General features: G+C 44.0%; 1 protein-coding gene across 1 annotated transcript in view; it reads right to left on the reverse strand.

Annotated features, from left to right (window-relative positions):
- Window positions 1-14,239, reverse strand: part of LOC126355309 (uncharacterized) — an 852,583-nt gene that overhangs the window by 13,974 nt on the left and 824,370 nt on the right. The window contains exon 19 of the mRNA XM_050005601.1: window positions 7,748-7,844. Within this exon, the coding sequence (XP_049861558.1) occupies window positions 7,748-7,844 (97 nt within the window). The remainder of the gene's footprint in view (window positions 1-7,747; window positions 7,845-14,239) is intronic.

The following is a 14,239-nucleotide window of genomic DNA, read 5'->3' on the forward strand; positions in this document are numbered from 1 at the left end:
ACGTAGGAAGATATTTCCGATTGTCAAGAGCGACAGGAAACAGTTTTTGGATGACTATGAGCGGTCAACACGAAAACCGTTTCCAGCACTGATAATGATGAGTATCAAAGGACAAAATTCGTGAGTGCAGTGCGGTACGCCTAAGATATACGAATATATTTGCCGAGCAAGGTTATGACAAGTGTGAAAGACTCGCCGTCGTTCGCCAGTCACGTTAGAAAGCTGATGCGAAAGCAAAGTTTGCTTCACTGCAAGTTAAACGTACCCAGAACCCTTTAGACAAACAAAAAACGAACCAAACCAAATTTAGCGTGAGGACAACCACGCGGGAAGCAATAATCGAATTCATAAATAAAGTTCTATCCACCAACTTGACAGGAAGTCCTAAGAGTTTTGGTCTTATGTTACACCAATGTAGGAATCGAAACCATCTGTCGACTCCATGATCATGATGGGATCGGAACAGAGGATGACGGAGAGAAAGCAGAAATACTAAATCGCGTTTTTACAAAACCATTTCCCCGAGGAATACTGTGATGTAGTTCCTCCTTTAAAGATACATAAGAACAACAATAATCGAACTAAGTCACCATGGAATATGAACACGACCGAATTTGGTGAACAAAGGAAAATCCACAGAATCTGGCATGACATAAATTCAATTTTACGTAAAGTATGCGAAAGAACCTCTTTTCTAGCAACAGTGTCCTGTAGGTGGCTACAGGGGCTAAGCTTTTCTATAGATCGGACGAAAGCCCAGATCATTCCCGTCTCCAAGAAAGTTCATCGAACAGACACACAAAACTGTAGCCCTATGTCAATAAAACTTTTCTGGGTTTGTGAAAGCATTGTCAATATGTGACCTTTTTCAGGGTGTTATTGTTTTCGTACAACCATCCTGAAGAAGGTCACTTGCAATAGTGACCGAAACGACGGTAGTTTTACATATTGGCAAATTGGTCACAAACCCAGAAAATTTTTGTTGATCGTGACTATGGCCGCGGAAGCCTACGTTTATAAATAGCACTATGTCAAAGAGTTCAAATGGCTCTAAGCACTATGGGACTTAACATCTGAGGTCATCCGTCCTCTAGACTTAGAACTACTTAAACTTAACTAACCTAAGGACTTCACACACATCTATGAACGAGGCAGGATTCGAAGTGCGACCGTAGCAGCAGCGCCGTCCCGGACTGAAGGGCCTAGAACCGCTCTGCCACAGCGGGCGGCGCCCTTTGTCTCTGACATTGAGCTGTTACAGATTTTTGGAATATATTTTAAGCTCGCTAGCTATGACATCTATGGAGACCGAAATCGTTTTCTATATGAATTACCACGGGTTTCCAAAGCAACTATCGTCTGATATCCAGCTCGCTCCATTTGTCCACAAGACGCAAGAAGCAGAAGATAACGGGGCTCACGTTGATGGTGTGTCCTTGATTTGCAGACTGCGTTCGGTACAATTCTGCACTTTCGTCTAATGAACAAAGTAAGAGCTTGCGGAATATCAGACCAATTGCGTTAGTGCAGTAAAGAGTTTATAGAAAACAGAACATAGAATGCGATTCTCAACGGAGGCAGATCTTCTGACGAAAAAGTAACCTCTGGCGTACGCGAAGGTAGTGATCTAGTGGATAACATCGGAAGTTCTATGAGGCTTTTCCAGCTGTGATACACAAACAAGACGCAGCGCTTCAACAACCGTGCTGAAATGCAAGATGACCTTAAAGTAAGGACTATCAACGGGCTCTCAACATTTTCAAAAGTAACGTACTGAGCATAAAGAGATATTAAGGCGCGTTATTTTTTAATTACCGCTAGAAGAGGTGCATGTAGACCATACATAAATACACTACTGGCCATTAAAATTGCTACACCACGAATATGACGTCCTAGAGACGCGAAATTTAACCGACAGGAAGAAGATCCTGTGATTTGCAAATCATTAGTTCTTCAGAGCATTCACAAAAGGTTGGCGCCGGTGTCGACACCTGCAACGTGCTGACATGAGGAAAGTTTACAACCGATTTATCATACACAAAGAGCAGTTGACCGGCGTTACGTGGTGAAACGTTGTTGTGATGCCTCGTGTAACGAGAAATGCGTACCATCACGTTCCCGACTTTGATAAAGGTCGGAATGTAGCCTATCGTGATAGCGGTTTATCGTATCGCGAAATTGCTGCTCGCGTTGGTCGAGATCCAATGACTGTTAGTAGAATATGGAATCGGTGGGTTCAGGAGGGTAATACGGAACACCGTGCTGGATCCCAACGGCCTCGTATCAGTCGAGATGACAGGCATCTTATCCGCATGGCTGTAACGGATCGTGTAGCCACGTCTCGGTCCCTGAGTCAACAGATGGGGACGTTTCCAAGACAACAACCATCTGTACGAACAGTTCGCCGACGTTTGCAGCAGCATGGACTATCAGCTCGGAGACCATGACTGCGGTTACCCTTGACACTGCATCACAGACAGGAGCGCCTGCGATGGTGTACTCAACGACGAACGTGGGTGCACGTCATTTATTTCGGATGCATCCTAGTTCTGTTTACAGCATGATGACGGTCGCATCCGTGTTTTGCGACATCTTGGAGAACGCACAATGGAAGCGTGTGTTCTTCATCGCCATACTGGCGTATCACCCGGCGTGATGGTATTTTTGCATTGACGGCACTTTGAACAGTGGACGTTACATTTCAGATGTTTTACGACCCGTGGCTCTACCGTTCATTCGATCCCTGCGAAAGCCTACCTTTCTGCAGGATAATGCGCGACCGCATGTTGGAGATCCTCTGCGGCCCTTTCTGACTACAGAAAATGTTCGACTACTGCCCTGGCCAGCACATTCTCCAGATCTCTCACCAACTGAAAACATACGGTCAATGGTGGCCAAGCAACTGGCTCGTCACAATAGGCCAGTCACTACTGTTGATGAACTGTGGTATCGTGTTGAAGTTGCATGGGCAGCTGTACCTGTACACGCCATCCAAGCTCTGTTTGACTCAATGCCCAGGCGTATCAAGTCCGTTATTACGGCCAGAGGTGGTACTGATTTCTCAGGATCTATGCACCCAAATTGCAAGAAAATCTAATCACATGTCAGTTCTAGTATAAAATATTTGTCCAATTAATACCCGTGTATCATCTGCATTTCTTCTTGGTGTAGCAATTTGAATGGCCAGTAGTGTATCTGGGAGTATGTGCATGAAATTATTTAAAGTTTAATGACCGCCAAGAAGCGAATCGCTGATAAGGCTGTGCCTGGCAGAGATTCGCGGGAATAATCTTCAGGAAGTATACTGCACTGACAACCCTCGTCAGACCAATAAATGAATATTCCTCGTCAGTCTGCGCTCCGTGCCACAAAGGAGTGACAGAGGAAATACAGGCGTTCCAAGGAAGTGCAGCGCGTTTCGTTACGGGTTCGTCTGCTAAGCGCGAAATCGTCACATATACGCTCAGGTAACTCCATTGACAGACGCTACGGGGCGGCATGATGACGTGGTTTACTGTTAAGACTCCGAGAGCGCATGTTCTTAGAAGAGTCACACGTAACTACTTCCTGCTACGTTTATCTCTTGTTATGACCATGAACGTAAAACAACTTAGATTCGAACCCGCACAGACACTTCCCTTTAATTGTTCCTGCGGCGGAATTCACGACTCGAGCGGCAAATGGGGGCAGTGAAAGCGGGAAGTAAAGTGCTCTCCACTACATTCTGTGAGTTGTATCGCACAGTTTAGGTGTAGTTTTAGATGACACATAATGGTATTGTGTCTGGTATCACAAATCACATCTGTTTCCCGAAACTCCTTCACCAAAGAAGACGAAGTAAACATTCCTGAATTCCAATCAAGAACAAGTGCCAAGATGAGAAACATAGAGGTATATATCCATGGAGCAACGAAGCAGCTTAAATCACTTATTAAAGGCAAGGCCTCCTGAGGTTCCTGTCAGAGTGTGCTGATAAAATAGCTCCATATTTAGCAATTATATACAACCACTCGCTCACAGAAAGATCCGTACCTAAAGACTGAAAAATTGCCCAAGTCAAACCAATACCCAAAAAGCGAAGTAGGAGTAATCCGCTGAGTTACAGGCCTATATCACTAACGTTGATTTGCAGTAGGGTTTTGAAACATGTACGGTATTCGAACATTATGAAGTACCTCGATTTATTGACACATAGTCAACACGGTTAATATCGGTCTTGTGAAACACAACTAGCTCTTTATGCACATGAAGTAATGAGAGCTATCGATAGGGGACGTCAAATTGATTCCCTATTTTTAGATTTTCGGAATGCTTTGGACACCGTTCCCCACAAGCGCTTCTAACAAATAGTGCGTTCCTACGGAGTATCGCCTCAGTTTTGCGGCTGGATTCGTTATTTTCTGTCAGAAAGGTCACAGTTCGTAGTAATAGACGGAAAGTCATCGAGTAAACCAGAAGCAGTATCTGGCGTTCCCCAATGAACTGTTACAGGCCCTCTATTGTATATTAACGACAAAGGAGACAATCTGAATAGCCATCTTAGATTGTGCTGCCATTTACCATCTTGTAAAGTCATCAGATGATAAAAACGACTTGCAAAATGATTTAGATAAGATATCTGTATGGTGCGAAAAGTGGTAATTGACCCTCAATAAGGAAAAGTGTGAAGTTATTCACATGAATACTAAAAGAAATCAGCTAAATTTCGATTACACAATAAGTTACACAAATCTGAAGGCTGTAAATTCAACCAAATACTTAGGGATTACAATTACAAATAACCTAAATTGGATCGATCACATAGATAATATTGTGGGTAGAGCAAACCAAAGACTGCAATTCATTGGCAGAAAACTTAGAAGGTGCTACAGGTCTACTATAGAGACTGCTTACACCACCCTTGGCTGCCCTATTCTGGAGTATTGTTGTGCGGTGTGGGATCAGCATCAGGTGGGACTGACGGATGATATCGAAAAAGTACAATGAAGGGCAGCTCATTTTGTATTATCGTGAAATATGGGAGATAGTGTCACAGACATGAATACGTGAATTGGAGTGGCAATCATTGAAACAAAGGCGTTTTTCGTTGCGACGAGATCTTCTCATGAATTTTGAATCACCAGTTTTCTTCTCCGATTGCGAAAACATTCTGTTGGCACCCACCTACATAGGGTGATATGATCATCACGATAAAATAAGAGAAATCAGAGCTCGCGAAGAAAAATTTAAGTGCCCGTTTTTCCCGCGTGCCGTTGGAGAGTGGAACGGTAAAGAGACAGCTTGAAGGTGGTTCATTGAACCCTCTGCCAAGCACTTTATTGTGAATAGCAGTGTAATTACGTAGATGTAGATGTAGCTGTATTTTTTTTAATTCTGAAAACGATGCTACGTAATACAAGTAAAGATATTTGGGGATATATACCCTTTGTGCCGTATTTCAAGACGATTCATCCGAATTTAATAGACTATATCTTCTACATGAAGTAACCAGAAACCTTAGGTGAACGTTAAATGGCGAATCTAAACCAAATGTTTACCGTGGGGCCAGTTATAAGTGTGCTGTCGGGCAGGCTCTCACTCGAGCTTGCTCGTTTGTTCATATTGTGTGTTGAGTCGCGAAGGCAGTAACACAGCAAGAAAAGGCGTTTTTCAGTCTCAATTTCAACAGTTGCAATTCAGGTAAAGCTGAAGTTCCTAACTACGAGATGACTCAACGCTATATTGGCCACAATAAGCGCACGGATATCACATTGAACTATCAGCTTTCGCCTCAAATTACGTGAGATTTTTATTCCAGTGGGTTATAAAAGATTCCGTCGTTTTGCCTAGCTTTACACAAGCTCGGGCAGAACTGGAAGACCTCATGGAAACACCAGTCAATGAAGTATCTCCAACCATGCTTGCAAATTTCTGGTAGAAGGCTGGTTACTGTCTGGATGTGTCTCTCGCATCCAACTGAGAGCATATTTAACGTTCGTGAAATGTAAATGGAAGCTTTGGTCTTACCGGAACTGTAAAAAGTACCACAGAATTTTCAATACATTCATGTAAAAGACATCTCCTGGTAAAATTAATATGAGATAATGCATAAAACAAAGAGAATGTACTCGATTGTAACTGATAACAAAGTTATCGGTGAGAAAGTTGAGCGCAGTAAATTTCGTAAGTATTTTGGTGCAATAGCATGAAGTAACATCAAATGGGGCAATCACGTAATGTTTGTATTAGGGAAGGCGGCCGGCCGTTGTGGCCGAGCGGTTCTAGGAGCTTCAGTCTGGAACCGCGCGACCGCTATGACCGCAGGTTAAAATCCTGCCTTGGGGATGGATGTGTGTGATCTCCTTTCTTTCACAAACAACGGTCATCATACATTTGTCGAAATTCTTTGACAAAAATCTTTTACGTGACGCTAAAAAGAAATAGTACACTGTCATCACGTTTTTCGTCGAAGTTCAGGATGGCTGACAAGAACAACATGTTAGCATGTGCCGCATTTGCTTTCACTACGGTTGCATTGTGTGTGCATTTGCAATGGAAGCAGTGGAAAAATGAAACGTACTTGGGTGAAGCCGTGGGTTTTATTGCTATAAGAAAAGCACTGAGCAAAATTTATTACGAGAGCTGCATGTGGAGGACGTCAAGTCTAATATGAAATACTTACTAATGAATAAGTGTGCATTTCAGTATTTACACAGCAAAGTGGCTTCTCATATTAAAAAGCGTTTTACTCACTTGAGAAATGCTATGTGTGCACAAGACATGCTCGCCTCGCAGTAACACTGCGATTCTTACCACAGGAGAGAGCTACACCAGCTTACAATCTAACACTCTAATAGCAGAGGGCATATTAACCGAAATAATTTCAGAAATAAAGCACTGAAGGAGGAATGTCGGAAGGTAAATAGATGTGTAGTACAATACATAGACATTAAGAACTTTTTACTTTTGAATAATTTAACTAACAGAATTTGTGTTCCCGTAACTACAAATCTGATAAAAAGTACGAAACGATGAAGCACTTTTTAACTTGTATAATCCATATTTCAAAAATAGACAAAGTCGAAGGAAGAGGTAAGAATTCTTTTTTATTTTTAGGGTCTGTAATTCTCCTCTACTCCGGTTTACTGAAAAGCTGCCTGGATATTTCCAGATGTAGAGGTGGAAGGCTGTACCTGTGATTGTGGATTTAAAGTCACCTGCCGCGTATCCCACCTGCTCATCAGCACAATATTAATATGATGTCTTGTACCAGTTGCTCACCCTCCACCCTACTCGACGCAAGGTTATTAAAAAGAGTCGAATGAACACACCAACAAAACTTTACAGCCACATTTACACAGCAGACGTCAAATATCAGTAGTGATTCCAGCGCTCTAAGCGGTTGCATTTCACATTGGATTGAACAGAAGGCGAACGGCTTTTACGACAAAATCTAGGGCGAGGCATTAGATTTACTCGTATTTCTCTGACGAAATGCGAGATTTGCCAGAGTTTTCTACTACACTACAAAATTTATTTGACATAAATATCTTCCGTATATCTTTGACAAAGCTATATGACAGATTAAGACCGATCTAACCATATAGAAAACAGATGAAAATCGTTAAAAGTGCTGTCACCTTACTAGAACAGAAATTGCGGATTTCTCAGAAGTTTAATTCTTTGTGCGACACTCTTCGATCAGCCGACTTAGTTGTTGCGCATGTGATGAATGCGTACTGCTGCGAAAGGGACGTCGGCTACTCACAGTTCATCGGTGCAGTTGTCCGGCTTCTCCAGCCTGCGACCTTCCAACAGGAACCTGAGCAGGTCGTGGTCGCTCACCGTCGGGTACGGGAAGCCTCCTGCAACACACGTCACACACACTTTTGTCAATTATTGGTTCATTTTCATGAAAATGTGCCCAATATCGGATTATTGACTTGACGACGCCAGATAGCTACATTCCATAAAATGAAGCAAGATCTCGTGTAACTTGACCACTGTACTGCCTGCCATAAGGTTCCCCTAACTGGCAGGCAGCACCGCATAACAGCCACTCTATGAGGGAAACATATCAACAGCCAAACAGGTGGAGACATCAGATAAACACGCCGAAGATTCCAGTCGATTTATAGGAACCTTTCCTTACAGAGGTCGCCGCGACATATCCGGCCACGGATTCCTACGCCGGGTTTCTATTGGCTCCTGCTCACTGTATAGGCCCGGCCGGTCGAAGGCAGACGAGTCTTCGTCCGCTGCTAATGACAACAGCTATAGCACAGCATCCGAGAACATATCATCGAAGCCGCTGTACTGCATCGTCGATCGAAGTACCACCCGACCGAGAGGAACCACATCTCCGGCTAGATCGACGGACGTCTATATCTATTGTACAGCCAGCTATTGTATTGTAGAAGAATTTACGTTCAATAAACTGTTGGAGAACACAACAACCACTTAATTTCCGACCTATTACAATGAAATTCTTCTCACTGTATAACAGCCTCCCAGCTAAAATTTTCCCGAATGTGATGATGAAGACCCATGCTGCTTTACAGAGGACTAACAAAAATTACGCGAAGCGAAATTTAGTGTGAGGAGGGCTATGCGAGAGGCGTTCAATGAATTCGAAAGTAATGTTCTATGTACTGACTTGGCAGAAAATCCTAAGAAATTTTCGTCTTATGTCAAAGCGGAAGGTGGATCAAAACAAAATATCCAGTCACTCTGTAACCAAAAGGGTACTGAAGCAGAGGATGACAGACTAAAGGCCGAAATACTAAATGTCTTTTTCCAAAGCTGTTTCACAGAGAAAAACCGCACTGTAATTCATTCTCTAGATTGTCGTACCGTTGACAAAATGGTAGATATCGAAATAGATGACAGAGGGATAGAAAAACAATTAAAATCGCTCAAAAGAGGAAAGGCCGCTGGACCTGATGGGATACCAGTTCGACTTTACACAGAGTACGCGAAGGAACTTGCCCCCCTTCTTGCAGCGGTGTACCGTAGGTCTCTAGAAGAGCGTAGTGTTCCAAATGACTGGGAAAGGGCACAGGTGATCCCCGTTTTCAAGAAGGGAAGTCGAACAGATGTGCTGAACTATAGACCTTTATCTCTAACGTCGATCAGTTGTAGAATTTTGGAACACGTATTATGTTCGAGTATAACGACTTTTCTGGAGACTAGAAATCTACTCTGCAGGAATCAGCAGGGGTTTCGAAAAAGACCATCGTGTGAAACCCAGCTCGCGCTATTCGTCCACGAGTCTCAGAGGGCCATAGACACGGGTTCCCAGATAGATGCCGTGTTTCTTGACTTCGGCAAGGCGTTCGATACCGTTACTCACAGTCGTTTAATGAACAAAGTAAGAGCATATGGACTTTCAGACTAATTGTGTCATTGAAGTGAAGAGTTCCGAGATAACAGAATGCAGCGTGTCATTGTCAATGGAGAGAAGTCTTCCGTAGTAAGAGTGATTTCAGGTGTGCCGCAGGGAAGTGTCGTAGGACCGTTGCTATTCACAGTATACATAAATGACCTTGTGGATAACATCGGAAGTTCACTGAGGCTTTTTGCGGATGATGCTGTAGTATATAGAGAGGTTGTAACAATGGAAAATTGTACTGAAATACAGGAGTATCTGCAACGAATTGACGCATGGTGCTGGGAATGGAAATTGAATCTCAATGTAGACAAGTGTAATGTGCTGCGAAAAGAAAGATCCTTTATCATTTAGCTACAATATAGCACGTTAGCAACTGGAAGCAGTTAATTCCATAAATTATCTGGGAGTAGGCATTAGGAGTGATTTAAAATGGAGTGATCATATAAAGTTGATCGTCGGTAAAGCAGATACCAGACTGAGATCCATTGGAAGAATCCTAAGGAAATACAATCCGAAAACAAAGGAAGTAGGTAACAGTACGCTTGTTCGCCCTCTGTTTAAATATTACTCACAAGTGTGGGATCCGTACCAGATAGGGGTGATGGAAGAGGTAGAGAAGATCCAACGGAGAGCAGCGCGCTTCGTTACATGATAGTCTAGTAATCGCGAAAGCGTTAAGGAGATGATAGACAAACTCCAGTGGAAGACTCTGCAGGAGAGACGCTCAGTAGCTCGGTACGGGCTTTTGTTTAAGTTTCGATAACATACCAGTCAAGCAGTATATTGCTCTCTCCTACGTATATCTCGCGAAGAGACCATGAGGATAAAATCAGAGAGATTAGAGCCCACACAGAGGCATACCGACAGTCTTTCTTTCCATGAATAATATGAAACTGGAATAGAAGGGAGAACCGATAGAGGTATTGAAGGTACCCTCCGCCACACACCGTCAGGTCGCTTGCGGAGTATGGATGTGGATGTAGATAGAGCGTAGGGGAACGAAGCGGGAGACCCGGAGCACCGTACTTGGCAAGGTTCTAGTGGAGGTGGTTTGCCATTTCCTTCCTCCGACCGTAATGAATGATCATGTTGAAGACGACACAACACCCAGTCATCTCGTGGCAGCTGAAAAATCCCTGACCCCGCCGAGAATCGTACCCGGGACTCCGTGCACGGGAAGCGAGAACGCTACCGCGAGACCACGAGCTGCGGACTCCTGAGTGAGGCATAGAATCGAAATTGGCCGGATGGAAGTTCAAATGGAACTAGATACAAATTTTTGGGTGATGGACTATTTCCTGCGTACTGTGCACAGCCGGATTTCTTCCATAAACTCTTTTTGGGCTGTCACTCTTCTGACTGATTTGATGCGACCCGTCACAACTTCCTCTCAGAGTTACATCCAAGTATTTGATGTCGCGCCCCGTCTTCCTCTGAAGTTTCTGCTACCTCTCGTGACAGTTATTTTCCGACGTCTTAACTTCTACGATCCTGTCGCATCTTCTAGTCTCCACATATTCCTTTCCGTGCCGATCCTACAGAGCACCACCACATTTGTTATTATATCAGTTCGCTGTATTTTCCGTAACTCATTACGACAGCACGTCTCAAACGCCTCGAATCTCTTCTGCTCCTGTTTACTACACTCCACGATTTATTATCAAATAATGCTCTATTCTAAACGTATATTCTGAAAAACATATTTCTCAGATTAGAGTTTTTTATTTCAGGGGGAAATTTCGTCTCCGCTACTTGCTTCTCATACCCTTCTTGCTTCATGCTTTATGAGCTATTTTCCAGCCAAGATTGCATAATTTCCTTACATCACCAGCTTCGTAGTCTGCAGTTTTTATTTTAAATGTATCGCTCATTAATGTTGCTCCTCATTTCTTAGGCTTCCTTTCCTTCATTCTAATTTTATACCCTTGTTCATCAGAGTGATCATTGTACTTCTTTCCCATTTTATCTGAAGATTGCAGTGTGCTTTGCGAATTTTATCAATGTCTTTTGACCATGGATTTTGATCCCTTTCCTTAACATTTCCGTTATTTCCGTTGCTGCGTCTCCAATACTGAGGTTGAAAAGTAATAGAGAGAGAGAAAGAGAGAGAGAGAGAGACAGAGAGAGAGAGAGAGAGAGAGAGAGAGAGAGAGAGAGAGAGAGAGAGAGAGATATCGAATCCCGGTTTCTTGTCTATTTTAATCCGAGTACATCTGCCTTGGTGTTGTATTCATATTGTTACTTCCTACTTCATGTACATACTCTAATCTAGCCTGTATTCCTTTCCTAATTGGTTTTCTAATAAGTCAATTCCATATTTCAGGCTATTACATCTACCGTTCTCCACCTCACTTTTCCCAAGGGTGGCACTATTTTTTGTTTTTGTAGCCAGGTTCGTAGCATTCAGTGTCTACGAGTCACTGGGCACACATGGTGTTCGCGACCTCTGGGGAAAGAGACATACACTCCGGTGTGTCAGACCCACCATACTTGCTCCGGACACTGCGAGAGGGCTGTACAAGCAATGATCACACGCACGGCACAGAAGACACACCAGGAACCGCGGTGTTGGCCGTCGAATGGCGCTAGCTGCGCAGCATTTGTGCACCGCCGTCGTCAGTGTCAGCGAGTTTGCCGTGGCATACGGAGCTCCATCGCGGTCCATCGCAGTCTTTAACACTGGTAGCATGCCGCGACAGCGTGGACGTGAACCGTATGTGCAGTTGACGGACTTTGAGCGAGGGCGTATAGTGGGCATGTGGGAGGCCGGGTGGACGTACCGCCGAATTGCTCGACACGTGGGGCGTGAGGTCTCCACAGTACATCGATGTTGTCGCCAGTGGTCGGCGGAAGGTGCACGTGCCCGTCGACCTGGGACCGGACCGCAGCGACGCACGGATGTACGCCAAGACCGTAGGATCCTACGCAGTGCCGTAGGGGCCCGCACCGCCACTTCCCAGAAAATTAGGGACACTGTTGCTCCTGGGGTATCGGCGAGGACCATTCTCCCGCACACCGTTAGGCCGTCTTCCGCTCACGCCCCAACATCGTGCAGCCCGCCTCCAGTGGTGTCGCGACAGGCGTGAATCGAGGGACGAATGGAGACGTGTCGTCTTCAGCGATGAGAGTCGCTTCTGCCTTGGTGCCAATGATGGTCTGATGGTCGTATGCGTGTTTGGCGCCGTGCAGGTGAGCGCCACAATCAGGACTGCATACGACCGAGGCACACAGGGCCAACACCCGGCATCATGGTGTGGGGAGCGATCTCCTACACTGGCCGTACACCTCTGGTGATCGTCGAGGGGACACTGAATAGTGCACGGTACATCCAAACCGTCATCGAACCCATCGTTCTACCATTCCTAGACCGGCAAGGGAACTTGCTGTTCCAACAGGACAATGCACGTCCGCATGTATCCCGTGCCACCCAACGTGCTCTAGAAGGTGTAAGTCAACAACCCTGGCCAGCAAGATCTCCGGATCTGTCCCCCATTGAGCATGTTTGGGACTGGATGAAGCGTCGTCTCACGCGGTCTGCACGTCCAGCACGAACGCTGGTCCAACTGAGGCGCCAGGTGGAAATGGCATGGCAAGCCGCTCCACAGGACTACATCCAGCATCTCTACGATCGTCTCCATGAGAGAATAGCAGCCTGCATTGCTGCGAAAAGTGGATGTACACTGTACTAGTGCCGACATTGTGCATGCTCTGTTGCCTGTGTCTATGTGCCTGTGGTTCTGTCAATGTGATCATGTGATGTATCTGATCCCAGGAATGTGTCAATAAAGTTTCCCCTTCCTGGGACAATGAATTCACGGTGTTCTTATTTCAATTTCCAGGAGTGTAGATCGCAGCTCCGTGTCATAGAATTTGACTGCGTAGGGATGGCGAAAACCGTCCGGTTGAAACCGATACCTGTAATTTAGTTCTGAATAACCTATAATTTTTGGTATTTATTAAGCCAGAGTTACAACAGTTATTTTTTAATTTGTTACAAATAATCGAGTAAAAACCCTAAATATCAATTAGACATAGCAGCAGTGCAAACATTTTTGGTTTTTAAATTAATATTTTTTAAATGGGTGTAATTTTTATTCGTAGCAACCCCAATGCCTTAAAACATTGTGTTACAGAAAATGGGAAAAGTGGTCAGTGCTATTTTAATAGCAATGCTGCCAGAAATGAGCAACGAACACCTGGCGTAAGAATTGGTACAGCACTACTGAGACAATAATGTGATTGTTGCTATGTGGGCCGGCCTATTGATCGTACGCGGGCATAATGAGTATGCGAGATTTCCCCCACCTCGTCTGTGTGATAGTTCCAAGACGTCGTCGTCCGAAACTAATTGTATTACAGATTGACACAATCTCTTGTCTGATTATATTTTTCGAGGTGCGCTACCAATGAAGTACAGAGCTCCATTGTGTATATTTATTATTATTTTTATTTTATGGTCTTCACAGGACCATCCTAGTCAGTTGTACAAAGGATTTTACAGGTGTTTGTTATTCAGCAATACACTACAGTTAAATAATAACTCAATGATACCGTTTAATAATGTACTGTTTACACAGGGATTATTATAAATTATTACAGTATGAGGGGTGTTTTGCTTTTGAGCCTGCCTAATACTTCTTCATTCTTTTAGATATTTGCTTTCTTTCTTCCTCTGACATTACTTCTCCCATAGCCCTTTTATTGATCTTCGTTTATAGCCTGGTTTACGTCTTGCAGTATTCTGATTTTCTCCCTTTTGTTTTATAAGTAATCTACTATAATTGGGAGTTCTCTTACGTCTTTCTTAATTTCTGTGACCCATTTAATGTTATTCTTACTATTCCAAAATTTTTCTATTATAGCCTGGTG

This window comes from Schistocerca gregaria, chromosome 3, assembly GCF_023897955.1.
Source record: "Schistocerca gregaria isolate iqSchGreg1 chromosome 3, iqSchGreg1.2, whole genome shotgun sequence".
NCBI classification, from domain to species: domain Eukaryota; kingdom Metazoa; phylum Arthropoda; class Insecta; order Orthoptera; family Acrididae; genus Schistocerca; species Schistocerca gregaria.